At 43.3% G+C, this 21,483-nt stretch overlaps 1 protein-coding gene across 4 annotated transcripts in view; it reads right to left on the reverse strand.

Moving 5' to 3' along the window:
* kiaa1109 (KIAA1109 ortholog) overlaps positions 1-21,483 on the reverse strand; it is a 438,508-nt gene that overhangs the window by 82,955 nt on the left and 334,070 nt on the right. For all 4 annotated transcript variants that reach the window (XM_048546322.2, XM_048546500.2, XM_048546414.2 and 1 more), the window contains 3 exons: positions 8,276-8,399; positions 4,401-4,510; positions 1,445-1,550 (listed from right to left, as the gene is read on the reverse strand). In XM_048546322.2, coding sequence (XP_048402279.2) covers positions 1,445-1,550; positions 4,401-4,510; positions 8,276-8,399 — 340 coding nt within the window. The remainder of the gene's footprint in view (positions 1-1,444; positions 1,551-4,400; positions 4,511-8,275; positions 8,400-21,483) is intronic.

Below are 21,483 nucleotides of genomic sequence, written 5' to 3' on the forward strand. Positions count from 1 at the left end.
ACCCTCTCAAGCTCTTTCAGGATTTTGCTTCAACACGACTATCTCTCATTCATTCAAATACCAAAGAGTACTGTATAAGCTCAATTCACTCAGTCTCTCATCAGTGGGCATCCCACCAATCGAGTGAATCTTCTCTGTACAACATTCAATGCAATTTCTCATAATTTTTGAAAAGCCATGCATAAATATGAAGACCAAAATTCTACACCCCATTCCAGCTGTTACCTCACCAACACTCTATACTACTATAACAAGGCTTGTATATTCCTGTTTTCCAATACTCTTTTAATAAAGACAATCAGTTTCCTGAAGAATTGTTTGCTGTACCAGCATCCTGATTTTGTGTACTCTATGTCTGAGAACAGCCAAGTCTTTCTAAGCATCAACATTCTCAGGTTTCACAGCTTTCAAGAAATATTCAAATTTTCTATTCTTACTAACAAAGTGAATAACTTCATTTTTCTCCTTATGATACATAACCTTCCATCTTGTTGTTCACTTGATTAGCCTTTCTATATCCGCATAAAGCTCTTTTATCCCTATTTGCCTTTCTCACTTAAGCTTCGTAACATCAGCAAACTTAGATCAATTGTTCTTAGCAGCCATACCACTTTTATTCCTATCTTTTGCTTTCTCTATCAAATCCTCTATCTATTCTAATACATTAAACTCAGCTCCATTAGGATAACCATTTGTGTGGAACCCTCCAAATGTCTTTTGGAAATCCAAGTATACCATATATTCTGGTTTCTTTTTACTTACCCCACATGTTTCATCCTCAAGGAACTCTAATAAATTTATCAAACATTATTGCCCTTCCTTAACCTTATGTCAATTTTGTCTTATCATACTATGAATTTCCACGTGCATTGTTTAAGACTTCCTTAACAAAGAATTCCAGAGGTTTCTGGAGAATAACATCAAGCTAGCCTGCCTGCAGCTCCCTGTTGTCCCACACTTTCCTTTCTTGAATGGTGGAGTCACATTTGCTAAGTTTCAGGTTGTTGGGATCATTCTAACATAGAACATAGAACAATACAGCGCAGAACAGGCCCTTCAGCCCTTGATGTTGCACCGACCTGTGAACTAATCTGAGCTCATCCCCTAAACTATCCCTTCATCATCCATATGCTTATCCAAGGACTGTTTAAATGCCCCTAATGTGGCTGAGTTAGCTACATTGGCAGGCACTCTCTGAGTAAAGAATCTGCCTCTGACATCTATCACCCCTTAGTTTGCAGCTATGCCTCTAATATATATAGAATTTTGGAAAATTAAAACCAGTTCATTCACTGTATCTGCAGCTACTTATTTCAGAACCTGAGAAAGTAGGCCATCAGGGCCTTAGGATTTCTCAGAGTGTCTAAGTTTCTTCAATATGGTTTTGCTGCTGATATTATTATTTGATATCATGTCTGATGGTTAATTTTTGAGAGACTCTTACCATTTCTTGTACTTTGAAAGTCACTCTTGTCCCAGTGCCTGATCCAGATACAGGTTGTTCTGAAGTTTGGATTTCATTAGGGTCTTCTGCCTCACCAACTCTGGAACTGAAGGAAAACCAATGTTGTACTGAATGCATACAATACATGTTCAAATTGAAAGTAATTTGACAAATGGATTAGATAAACCAATTCAAATCCATTAATTTTCCACAAATTATTGAATAGACAGGCTGACAAAATTACATTTTACACTTTTAAACAGAGAAGGTCAAAGAAGGTCAAACAAACCAGGTCAGAATCTTCATACACTCAGGGCTGTGTTGTTAGACATTACGCATTAGGATTTCTAAACACATCATTCTGAAGTAAAGGCCTTGAAATTACAGTGTGCAATGTTTGCATATACATGCTTAACATGTTGGCATAAGATTTCTTTCCATACCATTTCAGTAGATCCAATGAACAGTTATTATTTCAAAGTTACAGTCTAATAAACTTTAACTACTTCTTCAAAAGAAGTATGTCAGCTTTTGATAGACTATTACTAATCTTTTCAAATGTGTGATAATGTTGTGCAGTGGTTCATTTGAGGGTCATTGAGAGAAATACGCTACTACACAACTGTCTACTTTTGTGTTAATAAGAGCTTATTTATCTTTCAACGTTGTTTCAGCACCTAAATAGTTCAAATCTGGCAGATTGTGAATTCAACATGTTACAAAGACCTGAAACCACATATCTGTGGCAGACCACATTTGAAGGATGTTTGACTATAAATAAGCCCTGATTATATTAAGTGAATTAATGAATATCAGTTTAATTTGGGCAAAGCTACTCTACTGTTCTATCTATTCTTGTAAGTGGTAGTGGTAGTGGTATAGTTTGCATCAGTTGGATAAAATCTTGGTTCCCAGTCAGAATGTGGTGAGAACAAGGCTCCACTACATAATTTGAGTGCAATATTTTCAAAGCAGCAATTCATTGTCAACAGTTGTGTTTCATATTAAACATTTGTCTTGCCTGGTCACTTTAGTGGGTCAATGACTATAAACAGACTAAAGCATTAATTGGAAAGCTGAGATACACAAGTAATTCTCCTACAAAGCAACAGTTGTGTTCGAGAAAATGGGAACTGCAGATGCTGGAGAATTTGAGATAAAGTGTGGAGCTGGATGAACACAGGCCAAGCAGCATCTTAGTGGCACAAAAGCTGACATTTTGGGCCTAGACCCTTCATCAGAAAAGGGGGATGGGGAGAGGGTTCTGAAATAAAGAGGGGAGAGAGGGAGAGGCAGATCGAAGATGGATAGAGGAGAAGACAGGTGGAGGCGGAGGTGACGGAAAAACTGCTCGATGTCCAAACGTGACTGGTATTCTTTGATGTGTGGGTGGAGGGGGACAAAGGTGAGCCCCTTGCTGAGGACTGACCATTCGTCCTCAGTCAGGGGAAGGTCTTGGGGGGGATGGTGAAAGTTCGGCAGGGAACGCTTCTGAAGAGTCTCAATGTTCTGGATGTAATTATGGTCACAGTTGGGGACAAATTGGGAAGGCTTGAATGTGGACTGTAGTCCATTGGGGATGATCTGGTTCCATAGGCAGCTGCTGAGGAAAGTGATATGGCTGTGGTACCTGGTCTCAGATTCTCCAGCATCTGCAGTTCCCATTATCTCTGATACAATTTTAACCTCACTGCAAAGCCTCTTCCAGGGATGCCTAACCTGAAGAAGTTACCCTCCTCCCTCCGGACAAACCTCAGGGGATCTCTCTCCCACTGCAACTCTCTTGTGAACTCTTCGGCCTTGAAACCACTCGACCGTGTCCTGAAGCAAACCAGGTACCACAGCCACAGCACCTACCTACGGAACCAGATCATCCCCAATGGACTACAGTCCACATTCAAGCCTTCCAAATTTGGCCCCAACCGTGACCAAATCTACAGCAGAACATCGAGACTCTTCAGAACCGTTCCTTACCGAATTTTCACCATCCCTCCCCCAGACCTTCCCCTGACTGAGGACGAATGGTCAGTCCTCAGCAGGGGCCTCACCCTTTGTCCCCCTCCACCCACACATCAATGTTTGGACATTGAGTTTTCCCGCCGCCTCCACCTATCTTCTCCTCTATCCATCTTCGATCTGCCTTCCCCTCTCTCCCTATTTATTTCAGAACCCTCTCCCCATCCCCCTTTTTTGATGAAGGGTCTAGGCCCGAAACGTCAGCTTTTGTGCTCCTAAGATGCTGCTTGGCCTGCTGTGTTCATCCAGCTCCACACTTTGTTGTCACAGTTGTGTTCTTATGTGACCTCACAGTATAGAAAATTTCCTTATAGGGAAATCACTATAGAAAATCACCATACCTGTACAACAGAAAGTTCACGCAATCCAAACAGTGTCCATTATATATCAATCATGTTACAGTCAATGCACATTAACAAAATGTGTTATAGCAGAAATACATGTACTGGGTGACTGTCTATGTGGAGTTTGCACATTCTCCCTATGATTGCATGGGTTTCCTCTGGATGCTCCAGTTTCCTTCCACAGTCCGAAGATGTGCAAGTTAGGTGGATTAGCCATGCTAAACTGCCCATAGTGTTCAGGGACGTGTAGACTAGGTGGGTTATAGAGGGAAGGGTCTGTGTTTGGATGGGATGCTCTGAGGGTCAGTGTGGACTTTCTGGGCTTACAGGCTTGTTTTCATTGCAGGGATTCCACGGTTTAGATAATGATACAAAAACTTTTGACAAAATGTGTTTTCCTTCAGCAGAGGCAGATTGATTGCTCATTCATCAAATTTTTGTTTATGGAGCATGGTACGTTCTGCTTAACTGCAAAGCCAATGATTGCACTTCAGAGTAGAAGTGGATGGGATTGAAAGTACTATATAAAAATCACAGCCCTTCTTAAATGTTACACTAGTATAAGTATCACAACTGTAATAGACTAAAAAAATCACCTTGTCCTTTCCAGTCTTCTCAAAGGTGGCCTTCCGGAGGAGGAGATACTTTTTGATCTGTTGTAGCTAGGCTTATAGCCAAGACCCCATTTATCCTTAAGGGATGCAGCCTGTACAAACCACACATTCACTTAGACTTTGGAGATGGAACAAAATTAAAAAAAATCTATATTCAACATTGCACAAAGTCAAGTTTCAGCAATTATATTGCAACGACTTTCTATGAACAAATTCTGTCCCACATTTCTACAATATTAGGTCATTTACATGGAACAGCGTACGAAGTCCAATTCTTTTTTAATGATAATACAGTTCTCAATAAAGGTTAAAATGTGCAAAGAAGAAATGTACAGATAATACTATTTAAAAGTACAGATGCTTTATACAAACAGATAGAAATTCAGCATTTAGTGAATTTCAAATTAAGGGAATCACATCTCACATCCTTTGCTTTAAATTTTTTTGTAGGCATGTATAATTTTCCATTAACTCTTGGCTTTTGCTTCAAAGCCTTCCTGTTTGAACTTTTCCAGTCCACCTTGGACCTTTTTATATACTTAAGGCAGTCATGCATAGCTCCATTCACAGCTTTGTTTCAAGTTGTTCATACAATGCTAGCAAGGCCACAGTTATGGTCAATCCCTAACTACCTTCAAGAAAATGGTGATGAGCTACTTTCTTGAACCTCTATGGTTTTTGCACTGCTCTGTGCTCACAACATATAATGAGGTAGACAGCTAAGAATTAGGAGTTGGAGTAGACCATACAGTGGCTTCTGTCTATTCCCCATAAATAAATAGCTTGACAGATTTATCTGTAAATAGAAATAAGCTGTTGAGGACAAGCAAGCCATGTTGGTATTTACGCTACTCTCAAGCTTTTCTCTTGTAAATCTATTATTGTAACTTTATATTGCAATTTTATATGTTTGTCTAACTTCTCTTTAAATCCATCTATATTACTCACTTCAATCACCCACCATGGTAGCAAATTTCACATTCTCACCACCCTGGCTAAAAATGTTTCTTCTGAATTTTTTTTGGATTTCCCGATGACCATCTTATACTGTTAATATCTAATCTTAAATTATGCTCTCTCATAACTGGAAACATTGTCTTTTTGCACTAATTTACATTATAATTTTAAAGGGGTTCATTGAGTCAGCTCTCAGCCTTTTTATTTCCCTCACCAAGAGAAGAGAGATCCAGCTTATTCATCTTTTCCTGATGTGTGCCCACTTATTTCTAGTATCAACCTTGTAAATCTTCTGTCAACTTTCCAGTGGTTCCCAATCCTTTATTAAAACATTGAGACCAGAACTGTATGCAGTACTCCAAGAAAGGTCTAACAAAATATAAGTTTCACATAATCTCCCTATTTTTCAATTCTATCACCCTTGCTCACCTGTTTTGTAACTTTTAATGATTTGTGTATGATTGATACGACCCCTTTGCTCATCTCCAGCCTCAGACATACACCTTCCAAGTAATCTGACCCTTCTTCTTCTTCTAATCAGTTTGCACTTTTTCTTTATTCAAGGGATTTGGGCATGCTGACTGGGCCAGCATTTATTGCACATCCCCAGATGCCCCTGAGAAGACAGTACCTTCTTGAATTGCTGCAGTCCATTTGGTCACATATGCTCATATTTATCATTAGGAAGGGGGTTCTAGTATTTGATCCAGTGACACTGAAGGAGCAGCCAAGTTAGGATACTGACTGGCTTGGAAAGGAACTTGCAGGTGGAGGTGTTCCCATGCATATGCTGCTCTGGTCCTTCTACAGGATTGTGATCATGGAATTGGAAGGTGGGTCTAAGAAGCCTTTCTTTCTACAGTGAATTTCTACAGTGCACCTTGTCAAAGACACACAAGCTGCTATTGAGTATTGTGGCAGAGGAATTGAATATTTGTGAATGTGGTGCTAACCAAGCAAACTTGTTTTGATGGTGTCAAGCTTCAATGTGTTCTTGATCCCGAAGTAGGAAAACCACCTCTGAATGTTTACCTGGCAAAATCCTTTCAAAATCTGGTATGTTTCAATTAAATCACTGATTCTTCTAAACTCCAGAGAACACAGGCCCAATTCAGTTAGCTTCTCAACATAGGACAACATTCTCATTTCAAAAACTAATGAACTCTGGCTGCACCTCATTGAAGGCAAGTACACCCATCCTGAAATACGGAGCCCAAAACTGTGCCCACTACTCTTGTGTGGTTTTACCAAAGTCCTGTGCAACAGTAACAACGTTTCCTTATTGTTGTGCTGCAATCCCCTTGCAATAAAGGCAATGTTACCATTTTCCTATAGTTGCTGTATCTGCATACTAATATTCAGTGTTCCTTCTGAGTACATCCAAGTCTTTCCGAACATCAACATGTATAAGTATCATATCTTTTAAAATATATTTTACTCTTTTCTCATTATCAAAGTGAATAACGCTATACATCCCAACATTAAGACTCCATCTTCTAATTGGTTTCTCACTCACTTAACCTACCTCAATGTAGATTAGTTGAGCACTGCTGAAAGTTTTATTTTCAGAAAATAAGATAATTTTTAAAAAGAAAATTATTTATTTGTAAGTTTTCACACATGTCAATGTATTAATCATTGGGCTCCTAACATGTTTTTGCACACATCTTCCAATTTCTTTTAACTGAGAAAAATGCAATGCATTAGGCCTGATTCTGTCTGACAATCGGTTCTGAACGCAGCTTCCAGCATGCTCCACCTTATTTTTTTAAATGTAACCGATACAATTAAGAACCATCATATTGTTTTCAGTCCCGATAATTCTGATCACCAGTTCTGCTGATTTGACTTCCAGTTACAAGGACACAATTACAACAGATCTGTCTGGAAAGCTAATGGCCAACATAATCTTCAAACTACAAAAGATAGTTTCCAATATCTAACGGCACCAAAATGTATTACTTCTATATCTTTTCTCATTTTTTTTTTATATTATCAAGCGTAACACCTGAAAATTGCTCAATGAGTGCATTTTCACTTATCTGACACATTTTCACTTAAGGGATTTTTGCTCCCTCATTTTGTTGGACATTATTCAAAATAGGGAATATCCCCATACCTCGCCTATTGGAATTGGGAAAATCTTCAAGAAATCAAGACAAAATTCTGTAGTATCAACAGGAGCTTACTGAGAATTTCAAGTTTGGACATCTTGAACAACTTCCTCATTAATAATGCTTGTAACAACTCACATATGAATTCTTATAAAATTCTTCAGTTATTTGATGAGCAGCAATATCTGGTAATTAATCTGTGGTCAATTTACATCTCTGGATGTCCATATTAAACTCCCAAAAAGAAGCAATTCCACTACGATATGGATAAAAACTAATTCAGGATGAAACAAGTTCTGAATGTAAAGCTATTCCATGTCATTTTTCTGAAAGTATAGTTACCAGTCTTAGATAACTCCACCAAAGTACAGACGCACATTTCAGGCAATGTTAGATCTGTTTCAAGTTCATTCATATCCATATAAGTACAGAGACTACAACCTTATTTGCAACCTTTATAACAGGAGGCTTTATTATCACAGTTGTCTCTCCACAGGTTACAGCAACAAAAGAAAGTACATGGAGCACTGGATCTCACAGATTAAAATTCAAAGCTAAGCTAACAATACAGAATATATCAACCCAATGATAATGATCTTGCCTCTGCAGCAGACGGGACTTAAACCTGGATCTCCTGAATTTCAACTATATGAACAGATGATCAAAAATACCTGAAGTTTTATTACAAGCATTGTAAAACATGATTTATTAAAAACATGGCCAGAAAGATCATGTTACCTTGGAGGGAAAGAATCATGAATTTGCATTAGCAAATAATTTGCTCACCCTCATACTGGATCTTTGTAATTTTTTTCGAACATCTCGACGGATGTCATTAACAGCAACAGATTCTAGCTGTTGATAACGCTGAATCTCTTGGTTTATTGTTCCTTCACTTGCCCCAAGTTTTCTAGAAAAATCCAAATATTTTATTAATCAAGTTAAGTTAAAGAATGTTTACACAGTATTCAGTTTTCTCAATTTTTCAAGAGAAACTCCATATTAATCTAAACATAAATGTAAAAATACTGTAGATGTTTGAAATTCAAAATAAAACAATGATACTGAAAAACTGCTCATCAGATCAGACAGCATCTGGGAAGTGAAAAACAGTGTTAACATTGCAGGTTGAAGCCTTTCATTAGACAATGCTAATTATTTTCAGAATGTTCTGTTTTTACAAGATCACCTATCCATTGAACGTCATATGATTACATTTTCAGGAAAATATCAAACAATAGTTGGTAATCTCAGAGAGCAATCTGCTTCATCTGCTGATTGTACGGGTAATAAATCAGGAAAATTCTCCACCCGTGCCACCATAGTGTTTCGAGCTTTTGCATGTCCAATTAAAGATTTCACAATGTCATAAGTAAGTTAAATCCTACATACTAATTTATTTCTTACAACTGTTTATATGATTATTTAACTGATTTTCTTGTTCCTTTTATAAATTTAATGACATATCATACAATGACAAGCTTTACTTCAACAGGATAACAAACTTGCCATCAGACAATTGAGAGTTCCTTCCAGCACGTTTTATTAATGTGTTGTCATTAAGACAAAGGTGCTATGGTACATTTATTTTTGAAATTCGATTTAGCTACTCATCCATCTTCATAACTTAGAAGGCCAGTTCTAAATTTGATGATGTGACAAACTTTTCTTTAAATAAACACATCTTTCAGAATGAAATACAACCACATTAACAATGTACATGATCTCTTAACACTTGCCCAAAATGTTCTGCAAGTAATCCAAGTAAATAAAACAAAATAAAGACAAATTCCATTGCTTATTCACATTCTTGAAGCCCAGCATCAGGGCTGTGAGGCTCAGTCCACAAAATGAAGCATCATAGCTGTCTGATCCTCATAACAAATAACATCACACCCAAGCCAGCATAAGCTTTACCTCACTACAGACTGTGCTACTTTCTTCCCCAGTTAGTGTTTCTCCCCCTCCACTGTGCTCTCTCATGGCTGATATCTCTCTCATCCTCTTCCCTATTTTGTGTCTCTCTTCCCTCCCCCAGTTTCTTTCCTTCTTTGTCTTTCTCCTCCAGGGTGCATTTCTCTTTACCTTCTCCAGTTACTTTCCAAAAGACTTTCGTCGACCATAAGTCCATCATCCTCATAACAGGAACCAAATTGCCAACCCTGAAGAGTGTGATGACCGACAGTCTCAGAAAATGCAGTTTTATTACAAATATTGTGCACTGATGACTTACGTGTACAAAAGGTTAATTTACCTGTCAGCAACTGTGCTTGGGAGACTAACTATCCATTATAACAAAAACAGAAGTTGCTAGAAAAGCTCAGGTCTGGCAGCATCTGTGAAGAATTAGAGTTAACGTTTTGGATCCAGTGACCCTTTCGCCGAACTGACCTGAAACGTTAACTCTGATTCTTCTTCACAGACCTGCTGAGCTTTTCCAGCAACTTCCATTTTTGTTCCTGATTTACAGCATCCACAGTTCTTTTGTTTTTTGTCCGTTCCAACAAATTCCTGCGAACCAGATGATGAGAGCTTCTAATGCTCACGCTTAATAGAACCTTCCTAATTAATCAGGTAGGTTCTATAAAGAAATTGTGGCCTGCTGCAGCAGTTGTAGCCTTGAAACAAAGCTGAAAGCTATGTTACAGGTGTTGTTTATGATAAGGGCACCAGGACTGTTATTTCAAAATGATCAGGATGTTTTATTATGTAGCACATGACATCAGTGTCAATAAGTAAAACCTAATGCAAGAGTACAATCTTGCCTTTTAAATGTGATGCACTGAGACTTTCAGTAGTGGTTTGGAGAACCAATTCACTGAACGTCAATTTTTTTTATTGAATGTCCCAAGGCTTGGCAGACCCGATTTGTGGCTTCAGAACTTCAACAGCTAGAAAGTCAAGATGATGTTATCTGGCACTATTTTGACACTGGAGCTTAGCTTTCGCAAAACCTTAGAAGTCGAGCCTGGAGTTTGACGTAAGCGTGAAGTTGGAATAAATGGTTTGGTTCCCTTCTAAATGCCTGATGGTGTCAGTAATAAGCTAAGGAAAAGATGTGAGATACATTTGTAACAGTATTTGGGGAAGGAGGCCTAGAATCTGACTCTTAGCACCAGGCTCTAAGTTGCTCAGAGATCGCAAAACACTGAATTCAATGTTTGGTGAGATTGGTTTTGGGATGTGTGAATGCCCCTATTTTATGGCTATCACTAGTTAGAATTTTAGCCTTTTTATTAATCTGTAACATAGCTGTGCCAAAGGACCAAAACTCAAGTAATTTGTCACTTATTTTTAGAATATCAAATTAAGATGGCTCTCTCTTGCCCTCAACTTAGTGTGTTTTCTAAACAAAAATTCCACTTCAAAATATTAGTTTGTACTCCAATTTCTAAAAATATACTAACTGAAAAAATATTATAGAAAGATGGTGTCTGACTTGATTAGATTAGATTAGATTACCTACAGTGTGGAAACAAGCCCTTCGACCCAACAAGCCCACACTGCCCCTTGAAGCATCCCACCCAGACCCATCCCCCTATAACCCACACAACCCTGAACAGTACGGGCAATTTAGCATGTCCAATCCACCTAGCCCGCACATCTTTGGTCTGTGGGAGGAAACCGGAGCACCCGGAGGAAACCCACGCGGACACAGGGAGAATGTGCAAACTCCACACAGACAGTCGCCGAGGCTGGAATCGAACCCGGGTCCCTGTGAGGCTGCAGTGCTAACCACTGAGCCACCGTGCCACCCGACTTCTTTACAAATTAAAGAAAAATGTTTCTTAAGGTCATTTTCCTGAATGGGTAAAGCGTCCCAAGGAGCAGGTGCATCAATGACTTAGCAACTGTAGGGTCACAGCTCTTGATCTTCCAGCAATCGAGTTAAATGGAGGAAAACCACATCACATGTCTGGGATTTCCCAACAAACAGCATTTGCACAAGTGCTACACTGGCTATTAATGAGCCCTTTAATTTAGAAGAAAACTAAAAGCTAATAATATTCTACAACCATTAGATTTTGTAAAATTTACTATAACTCTCTTGTTTCACTCTTGCACAGACCCAAACACAGCTTTTTGAATGAAACAACATACAGCCATGTAAAAATCAGCAAAATACGTTTGATGCTGAGAAACTGTAAAAAAAAATCAGAAATTACTGAAAAAACTCAACAGGTCTAACAGCGTCAATGGAGAAAATAAAGAGTAAAAGTGTACAGCTGGATGAACACAGCAGGCCAAGCAGCACCTTAGGAGCAGGAAAGCTAATATTTTGGGCCTAGACCCTCCGTCAGAAATGGGGGAGACGAAGAGGGTTCTGAAATAAATAGGGAGAAAGGGGGAGGCGGATCGAAGATGGATAGAGGAGAAGATAGGTAGAGAGGAGACAGACAAGTCAAAAGAGGTTAGAATTGAGCCAGGAAAGGTGACTGTCGGTGGGGAGGTAGGGAGTAGATAGGTCAATCCAAGGAGGACGGACAGGTCAAGGCAGCGGGATGAGGTTAATAGGGAGGAAATAAGGCAGTCCACTCCCGTACATGTCAGATGTCCTCGTTTTTCAAGGACCACAACCTCCCCCCCCCGGCAGTGGTCAAGAACACCCTCAACCGTGTCTCCCACATTTCCTGCAAATCATCCCTCATTACCTGTCCCCACAATAACAACCAAAAAAGAATCCCCCTCGTCCTCATGTACCAGCCCACCAACCTCTGGATCCAACGCATCATCCTCCGACACTTGCGCCATTTGCAATCTGACCCCTCCACCAAAGACGCTCCTCACCCTTGTCTGCTTTCCGGAGGGAACAGTTTCTCCGTGACTCCCTTGTCTGCTTCAGCCCCACCACACCCAGTACTTTTCCCCACAACGGCAGGAAGTGCTACACCTGCCCCGACATCTCCTCCCTCACTCCCATCCAGGCCCCAAGAAGACTTTCCACATCAAGCAGATGTTCACTCGCACATCTGCTAATGTGGTATACTGCATCCGCTGTTCCCGTTGTGGCCTCCTCCATATCGGGGAAACCAAGCAGAGGCTTGGGGACCGCTTTGCACAACACCTACACTCAGTTCACAATCAACAACTGCACTTCCCAGTCGCAAACCATTTCAACTCCCCCTCCCATTCCTCAGACGACATGTCCATCCTGGGCGTCCTGCAGCGCCACAACGGTACCACCCAAAGGTTGCAGGAACAGCAACTCATATTCCACTTGGGAACCCTGCAGCCCAATGGTATCAATGTAGATTTCACAAGCCTCAAAATCTCCCCTTCCCCCACCGCGTCCAAAAACTCCGCCCAGCTCATCCCCACCTCCCTAACTTGTTCTTCCTCTCACCTAACCCCTCCTCCCGCCTAAAGCTGCACCCCATTTCCTACCTACTAACCTCATTCCGCCCCCTTGACCTGTCTGTCCTCCCTGGACTGACCTATCTCCTCTCTACCTCACCACCTACACTCACCTTTACTGGCTCCATCCCTACCTCTTTGACTTGTCCGTTTCCTCTCCACCTGTCTTCTCCTCTATCCATCTTCAATCCGCGTCCCCCTCTCTCCCTATTTATTTCAGAACCCTCTTCCCCTCCCCCATTTCTGAAGAAGGGTCTAGGCCCAAAAGGTCAGCTTTCCTGCTCCTAAGGTGCTGCTTGGCCCGCTGTGTTCATCCAGCCCTACACCATGTTATCTCAGATTCTCTAGCATCTGCAGTTCCTAATATCTCTAACAGAGTAAAGGTCTTAAGTCAGAGATAATGGGAACTGCAGATGCTGAAGATTCCAAGATAATAAAATGTGAGGCTGGATGAACACAGCAGGCCAAGCAGCATCTCAGGAGCACAAAAGCTGACGTTTCGGGCCTAGACACTTCATCAGAGAGGGGGATGGGGGGAGGGAACTGAAATAAATAGGGAGAGAGGGGGAGGCGGACCGAAGATGGAGAGTAAAGAAGATAGGTGGAGAGAGTGTAGGTGGGGAGGTAAGGAGGGGATAGGTCAGTCCAGGGAAGACGGACAGGTCAAGGAGGTGGGATGAGGTTAGTAGGTAGCTGGGGGTGCGGCTTGGGGTGGGAGGAAGGGATGGGCGAGAGGAAGAACCGGTTAGGGAGGCAGAGACAGGTTGGACTGGTTTTGGGATGCAGTGGGTGGGGGCGAAGAGCTGGGCTGGTTGTGTGGTGCAGTGGGGGGAGGGGATGAACTGGGCTGGTTTAGGGATGCAGCAGGGGAAGGGGAGATTTTGAAACTGGTGAGGTCCACATTGATACCATATGGCTGCAGGGTTCCCAGGCAGAATATGAGTTGCTGTTCCTGCAACCTTCGGGTGGCATCATTGTGGCACTGCAGGAGGCCCATGATGGACATGTCATCAAGAGAATGGGAGGGGGAGTGGAAATGGTTTGCGACTGGGAGGTGCAGTTGTTTGTTGCGAACTGAGCGGAGGTGTTCTGCAAAGCGGTCCCCAAGCCTCCGCTTGGTTTCCCCAATGTAGAGGAAGCCGCACCGGGTACAGTGGATGCAGTATACCACATTGGCAGATGTGCAGGTGAACCTCTGCTTAATGTGGAATGTCAACTTGGGGCCTGGGATGGGGGTGAGGGAGGAGGTGTGGGGACAAGTGTAGCATTTCCTGCGGTTGCAGGGGAAGGTGCCAGGTGTGGTGGGGTTGGAGGGCAGTGTGGAGCGAACAAGGGAGTCACGGAGAGAGTGGTCTCTCCGGAAAGCAGACAGGGGAGGGGATGGAAAAATGTAGGCCCCAAGATGACATTCCACATTAAGCAGAGGTTCACCTGCACATCTGCCAATGTGGTATACTGCATCCACTGTACCCGGTGCGGCTTCCTCTACATTGGGGAAACCAAGCGGAGGCTTGGGGACCGCTTTGCAGAACAACTCCACTCAGTTCGCAACAAACTACTGCACCTCCCAGTCGCAAACCATTTCCACTCCCCCTCCCATTCTCTTGATGACATGTCCATCATGGGCCTCCTGCACTGCCACAATGATGCCACCCGAAGGTTGCAGGAACAGCAACTCATATTCCGCCTGGGAACCCTGCAGCCATATGGTATCAATGTGGACTTCACCAGTTTCAAAATCTCCCCTTCCCCTACTGCATCCCTAAACCAGCCCAGTTCATCCCCTCCCCCCACTGCACCACACAACCAGCCCAGCTCTTCGCCCCCACCCACTGCATCCCAAAACCAGTCCAACCTGTCTCTGCCTCCCTAACCGGTTCTTCCTCTCGCCCATCCCTTCCTCCCACCCCAAGCCGCACCCCCAGCTACCTACTAACCTCATCCCACCTCCTTGACCTGTCCGTCTTCCCTGGACTGACCTATCCCCTCCCTACCTCCCCACCTACACTCTCTCCACCTATCTTCTTTACTCTCCATCTTCGGTCCGCCTCCCCCTCTCTCCCTATTTATTCCAGTTCCCTCTCCCCATCCCCCTCTCTGATGAAGGGTCTAGGCCCGAAACGTCAGCTTTAGTGCTCCTGAGATGCTGCTTGGCCTGCTGTGTTCATCCAGCCTCACATTTTATTATCAAGGTCTTAAGTCAAATGATTCTTTGTCAGAACTGGCTATAAACTTAACCCAAATGAATTTTGGAATTAGTCCTTTCAGCTTTCTTTCAAATAGAAGAATAGATACTGCTGGAAACCAAGAGGAGCAGCTGGGCTAACTAAACATTCCTTACAGTAAAGTAAAGGTCCTTCAGCCCATTGAGTTTGTACACTTGCCCCAATTTCCTGCATCAGACCCATAACCTTTAAAGTTATAACATTTCAACTTCTCAACTAAGTATTCTTTCAAGGTTTGTGGTTTTCCACCTCAACTATCATTCCAGATCCACACCATCTTCTGCGTGAAAATATTTCCCTCAATCCCTGGCAAACGTACAGTCTTTCACTTTAAAATTAAGCCCCCTTGTTATTGACTCTTTAACTAAGGGGGAAAAGTTATTTTCTTTTCGCTCTGTTCATGCCCCTCATAATCTTGTATACTTCTATCAGGGCTCTCCTCAACCTTCTCTGCGCCAAAGAAAACAACCCAAGCTTATTCAGCCTCTCTTCATAGCTGAAATGATCCGTTCCAGTCGACATCCTGGTGAATCTCCTCTGCAGCCCTCCAGTGCAGTCACATCCTTCCTATAGTGTGGCGAACAAAATTGGATACAGGACTCTAGCTGTGGCCTAAATAAAATTCCGTACATCTCCAATCTAACTCCTTGCTCTTATAATGGATGCAATGACTGATAAAGGCCAGCATCCATACTACCCCATTAACCGGCCCTGCCACCTTTTGCAGTCTGTGGACAGGTACACCAGGATCACTCTGTTCCTCTGGCCTTCCTAATGTCCTGTTATTCATTGAATATTCCCTCATTTTGTTCCTTCTTCCAAAGTGCATCACTTTTCAATTCCAGGGTACAATTCGATCGACCATTGATATGCCCACAATTGATCTGATCAATCAATTTATATCATTGTCAGCCAATGCCTTCCTCCTCACTTTCAACCACTCAGCTAATCTTTGTGTCGTTTGCAAACTTAGTTATCATTTCTCCCCTCCACATTTGTAAATGGTATCGATGAGAATATCACAAACATTAAGGGACCCAGCAATGACCCCTGTGGGATGCTATGGCAAACAGGGCTCGAACCACACAAAAAGCCTTCCACCAGAACCCTCTGTCTCTTGTCACCTAGCAAAATTCAGATCTGACTTGCCAAGTTCACCTCAATACCAGTTTATAAAATTCCCATTTGTGGGATATGGGTGTCATTAGCTAGCCAGCATTTATTACCCATTTCAAAAGGCCCTTGAGAAGGTGATGCTGAGCTGCCTTCCTGAACTGCTACAGTACACCTGCTGTGGGTTGACCCACAATGCTGTTAGGGAGAGAATTGCAGGATTTTGACCAAACGATAGTGAAGAAAAGGCGATATATTTCCAAGTCACAATGGTGAGTGGCTTGGAGTGGAACTTGCAGGTGGTGGTGTTCCTATATATCTGCTGCCCTGTCCTTCAAGATGGGAACAGTCATGGGTTTGGAAGGTGCTGTCTGAGGATCTTTGGTGAATTTCTGCAGTGCATCTTGTCGATAGTACACACTGCTGCTACTAAGTGTGGTGGTGAAGAGAGTGGGTGCTTAGGGATGTAGTGCCAATCAAGTGGACTGCTTTGTCCTGGATGGTGTCAAGCTTCTTGAATGCTGTTGGGGCTGCACTCACCCAAGCAAGTGGGGAGTATTCCAACACACTCCTGGCTTATGCCTTGAAGATAGTGGAGTCAGGAGGTGAGTTACTTGCCACAGTATTCCTAGCTCTGACCTGCTCTAGTCGTCACCGTGTTTGTGGTGAGTCCAGTTGAGTTTCTGGTCAATGATAAGCCCCAGGATGTTGATAGTGGGAGATTCAATAATGGTAACACTATTAAATGCCAAGGAGTTGTGATTAGTTTGTCTCTTACTGGTGATGGTCATAGACTGGCATTTGTGAGGCGTGAACGTTACTTGCCACTTGTCAGCCCAAGCCTAGATACTCTCCAGATCTTGTGCATGTGAACATGGACTGCTTCACTATCTGAGGAGTCATGAATGATGCTGAAAATTGCGCAATTATCAGTGAACATTTCCACTTCCAACCTTATGATGGAGGGAAGGTAATTGCCTAGGACATTACCCTGAGGAACTCTTGCAGAGATGCCCTGCAGCTGAGATGAATGACCTTCAACAACCTACGTAAGATAACAAAGTGTGAAGCTGGATGAAACAGCATGCCAAGCAGCATCTCAGGAGCACAAAAGCTGATGTTTCGGGCCTAGACCCTTCATCAGAGAGGGGGATGGGGAGAGGGTTCTGAAATAAATAGGGAGAGAGGGGGAGGGGGACCGAAGATGGGGAGAAAAGAAGATAGGTGGAGAGAGGGTATAGGTGGGGAGGTAGGGAGGAGATAGGTCAGTCCAGGGAAGACGGACAGGTCGAGGAGGCGGGATGAGGTTAGGAGGTAGGAAATGGAGGTGCGGCTTGAGATGGGAGGAAGGGATGGGTGAGAGGAAGAACAGGTTAGGGAGGCGGAGGTAGGCTGGGCTGGTTTTGGGATGCAGTGGGGGGAGGGGATGAACTGTGCTGGTCTTGGGTGCAGTGGCGGAAGGGGAGATTTTGAAGCTGGTGAAGTCCACATTGATACCATTGGGCTGCAAGGTTCCCAAGCGGAATATGAGTTGCTGTTCCTGCAACCTTCGGGTGGAATCATTGTGGCACTGCAGGAGGCCCATGATGGACATGTCATCTGAGAAATGGGAGGGGGAGTTAAAATGGTTCGCGACTGGGAGGTGCAGTTGTTTATTGTGAACCGAGCAGAGGTGTTCTGCAAAGCGGTCCCCAAGCCTCCGTTTGGTTTCCCCAATGTAGAGGACGCCACACCAGGTACAATGGATACAGTATACCACATTGGCAGATGTGCAGGTGAACATCTGCTTAATATGGAAAGTCATCTTGGAGCCTGGGATGGGGGTGAGGGGGCAAGTGTAGCACTTCCTGCGGTTGCAGGGGAAGGTGCCGGGTGTGGTGGGGTTGGAGGGGAGTGTGGAGCGGACAAGGGAGTCACGGAGAGAGTGGTCTCTCTGGAAGGCAGACAAGGGTGGGGATGGACAAATGTTTTGGGTGGTGGGATCAGATTGTACAAAACATCTTTCCATTCCTCCACTGCATCACAAAACCAGCCCAGCCTGTCTCCGCCTCCCTAACCTGTTCTTCCTCTCACCCATCCCTTCCTCCCACTTCAAGCCGCACCTTCATTTCCTACCTCCTAACCTCATCCCGCGTCCTTAACCTGTCCGTCTTCCCTGGACTGACCTATGCCCTCCCTACCTCCCCACCTATACTCTCCTCTCCACCTATCTTCTTTTCTCTCCATCTTCGGTCCACCTCCCCCTCTCTCCCTATTTATTCCAGAACCCTCTCCCCAACCCCCTCTCTGATGAAGGGTCAAGGCCCGAAATGTCAGCTTTTGTGCTCCTGAGATGCTGCTTGGCCTGCTGTGTTCATCCAGCTTCACACTTTGTTATCTTGGATTCTCCAGCATCTGCAGTTCCATTATCACTTCAACAACCTATGTGTCAGTTTTGACTCCAACCACTGGATAGTTTGCCCCTTGATACCCACCGACTCCAGTTTTTCAATGGCTTCTTGATGCCACATTCGGTCGAATGCAGCCCTGATGTCAAAGATTGTCACTCTCACCTCACTTCTGGAATTCAGCTCTTTTGTCCATGTTTGAATCAAAGCTGCAATGAAGTCAAGAGCTGAGTGGCCATGGCACAAACCAAGCTGGACACCACTGAGCAGGCTATTGCTGAGCAGGTGCTGTTTGATAGCACTGTTGACATCTTCCATCACTTTACTGATGATTGAGCAGTAGTTGGCCAGGTTGGATCTGTCCTGGTTTTTATGCAGAAGACATATTTGGGCATTTTCCATACTGTTGGGTAGACGCCAGTGTTGTAAATGTAATGGAATAGCTTGGAGATGGGACCAACAAGTTCTGGAGCACAAGTCTTCAGTACTATTGCCAGAATGTGATCAGGGCCTGTAGCCTTTGCAGTATCCAGAGCCTCCAACCGATTCTTGATATGCACAAAGTGAATCAAAGTGGCTGTACTGCTGGGGACCACTGGAGGAGGCTGAGATGGATCATCTACTCAGCACTTCTGGCTGAAGATTACTGCCAAAGCTTCAGCCTTATGTTTTGCACTGATGTGCTGGGTTCTTCTATCATTCAGGATGGGAATATTTGTGGAGCCTCCTCCTCCAGTGAGTTGTTTAATTGTCCACCACTATTCACGACTGGATGCGACAGGACTGTAGACTTTAGATTTGACCCGTTGGTTGTGGGATCAGTCACCTCTATCCATCACTTGCTGCTTACACCATCTGGCATGCAAGTAGTCCTGTTTCGTGGCTTCACCAGGTTGACACCTCATCTCCTGCAATGCCTGCTGCTGTTCCTGGCATGCCCTCCTGCAGTGTCCATTGAACCAGGGTTGATCTCCTGGCTTGATGGTAACGGTTGAGTGGGGGATATGCTGGGCCATGAGGTTACAGATTGTGCTGGAGTACAATTCTGTTGCTGTTCATGGCCCATAGCGCCTCTTGGATGCCCAGATCTGTTCAAAATCTGTCCCATTTAGCATGGTGATAGTGCCAAACAACATGGAGGTTGTTCTCAACATAAGAGCCAGACTTGGTCTTCACAAAGCCTGTGGTGGTCACTCTTACCAATATGCTCATGGACAGCTGCATCTGCAGCTGGCAGATTGGTAGGGATGAGGTCAAGTATGTTTTAACCTCTTGTTTGTTCCCTCACCACCTGCCACAGACCCAGACTAGCAGCTATGTCGTTTAGGCCCCAACCAACTCTATCTGTAGTATGGCTGTCAAGCAATTCTTGGTGAGGAATGCCGAATCATCAGGCGAGACAGGACAGTACATGGTAATCATCAGGAGGTTTCCTTGCCCATGTTTAACCTGAAGCCGCTAGACTTCATGGACTCTCAGGGCAACTTCCTCCCAACTGTGTACCACTGTGCTGCCATCTCTGCTAGTGGAAATGAATGGTGATGGTGGTGTCTGGGACTTGTTAAGGTATGATTCCATGACTATGATTATGTCAGGTGTTCCTTGACTAGTCCATGAGATATCTCTCCCAATTTTGGCACAAGCCCCCAGGTGTTAGTAAGGAGGACCCTGCAAGGTTGACAGGGCTACTTCTGCCGTTGTCTTTTCCAGTGCCGAGGGCAATGCCATGTAATCCATCAAGTTTCATTTCTTTGAGGCTTTGTAGCGAATGGTACAACTGAATGGCTTGCTAGGCCATTTCAGAGGGTAACTGAGAGTCGACCACCACATTGCTGTGGGTCAGGAGTCATATGTAGGCCAGACAAGGTAAGGATGGTAGATTTGTGTCCCTGAAGGACATTAGTGGACCAGATCGGTTTTTCTGACAATTGACAGAAGGCTCCTAATTTCCATTTTTTAAATTGAATTCAAATTCAAATATCTGATGTGGTGAGATTCAAATCCGGATCCCTAGAACATTAGCTGAACTTTTCTGGATTAATAGTTCCATCAATAAAGCCAGAAGGGCATTGCCTACCCCTGAGGTTTAACCTTCTGTATCAGTTTCACATGTGGGACCTTATCAAACACCTTGCTGAAATCCATATAAACCACAATCAACCACTCTAACCATACCTGCATACCTGGTCACCATCTCAATTAATTCAAACATATCTGTCGGGCATGATCTCCCTCTGACCGAGAGATGGTGTGTGCCAAGGCTGCAGTAACTAACTGAGTTAACTAGCCAATCAGGCTAAAATGGGTCAGATTCAGATCAGGATATGGGAAGTAGGACATTAGTCAGTAATGTAGTCAGCGACTCAGAAAGACAGAAGAAACAAAAGATTTAGAAAGCATCCAAAGGAAATTGATGGGGTTGAAGTGTTTATACTTCAGTGCTAGGAGTATTACAAACAAGGCAGATGAACTAAATGCACAGATAAACATGGTAGCATGTTGTTGCTCTCATAGAAACCTGGTTAAAGGAGGGGAAAAACTGGCAGCTCCATATATGTGGATGAGGAATCTTCAGGCAGGATAGAGTGGGTGACAAAAAAAAGGTCAAGTACAAATATTGATTAATGAATTAATTACAGTTGTGGGAAGGAATAACATACTAAACAAGTTACCAAATCAGGCTTTATGGGTTGAGCTTAGGCATTAAAAAGAAAAGGGGCAATCACACTCGTAGGAGTATATAACTGGCCTCTAGATAATGAGAGGGAGAAAGAAGATGGTACACATAGACAAATTTCTGCCTGTGGGAATAAGAGGCCAATAATCGTAGGAGATGTTAATTATACTAATATCAACTGTATTTCAAATAATATAAAAGAGCATTGAGGGTGAAAAATACACGTGTTGAGATCAG

Source organism: Stegostoma tigrinum, chromosome 1 (assembly GCF_030684315.1).
Source record: "Stegostoma tigrinum isolate sSteTig4 chromosome 1, sSteTig4.hap1, whole genome shotgun sequence".
Taxonomy (NCBI): Eukaryota; Metazoa; Chordata; class Chondrichthyes; order Orectolobiformes; family Stegostomatidae; genus Stegostoma; species Stegostoma tigrinum.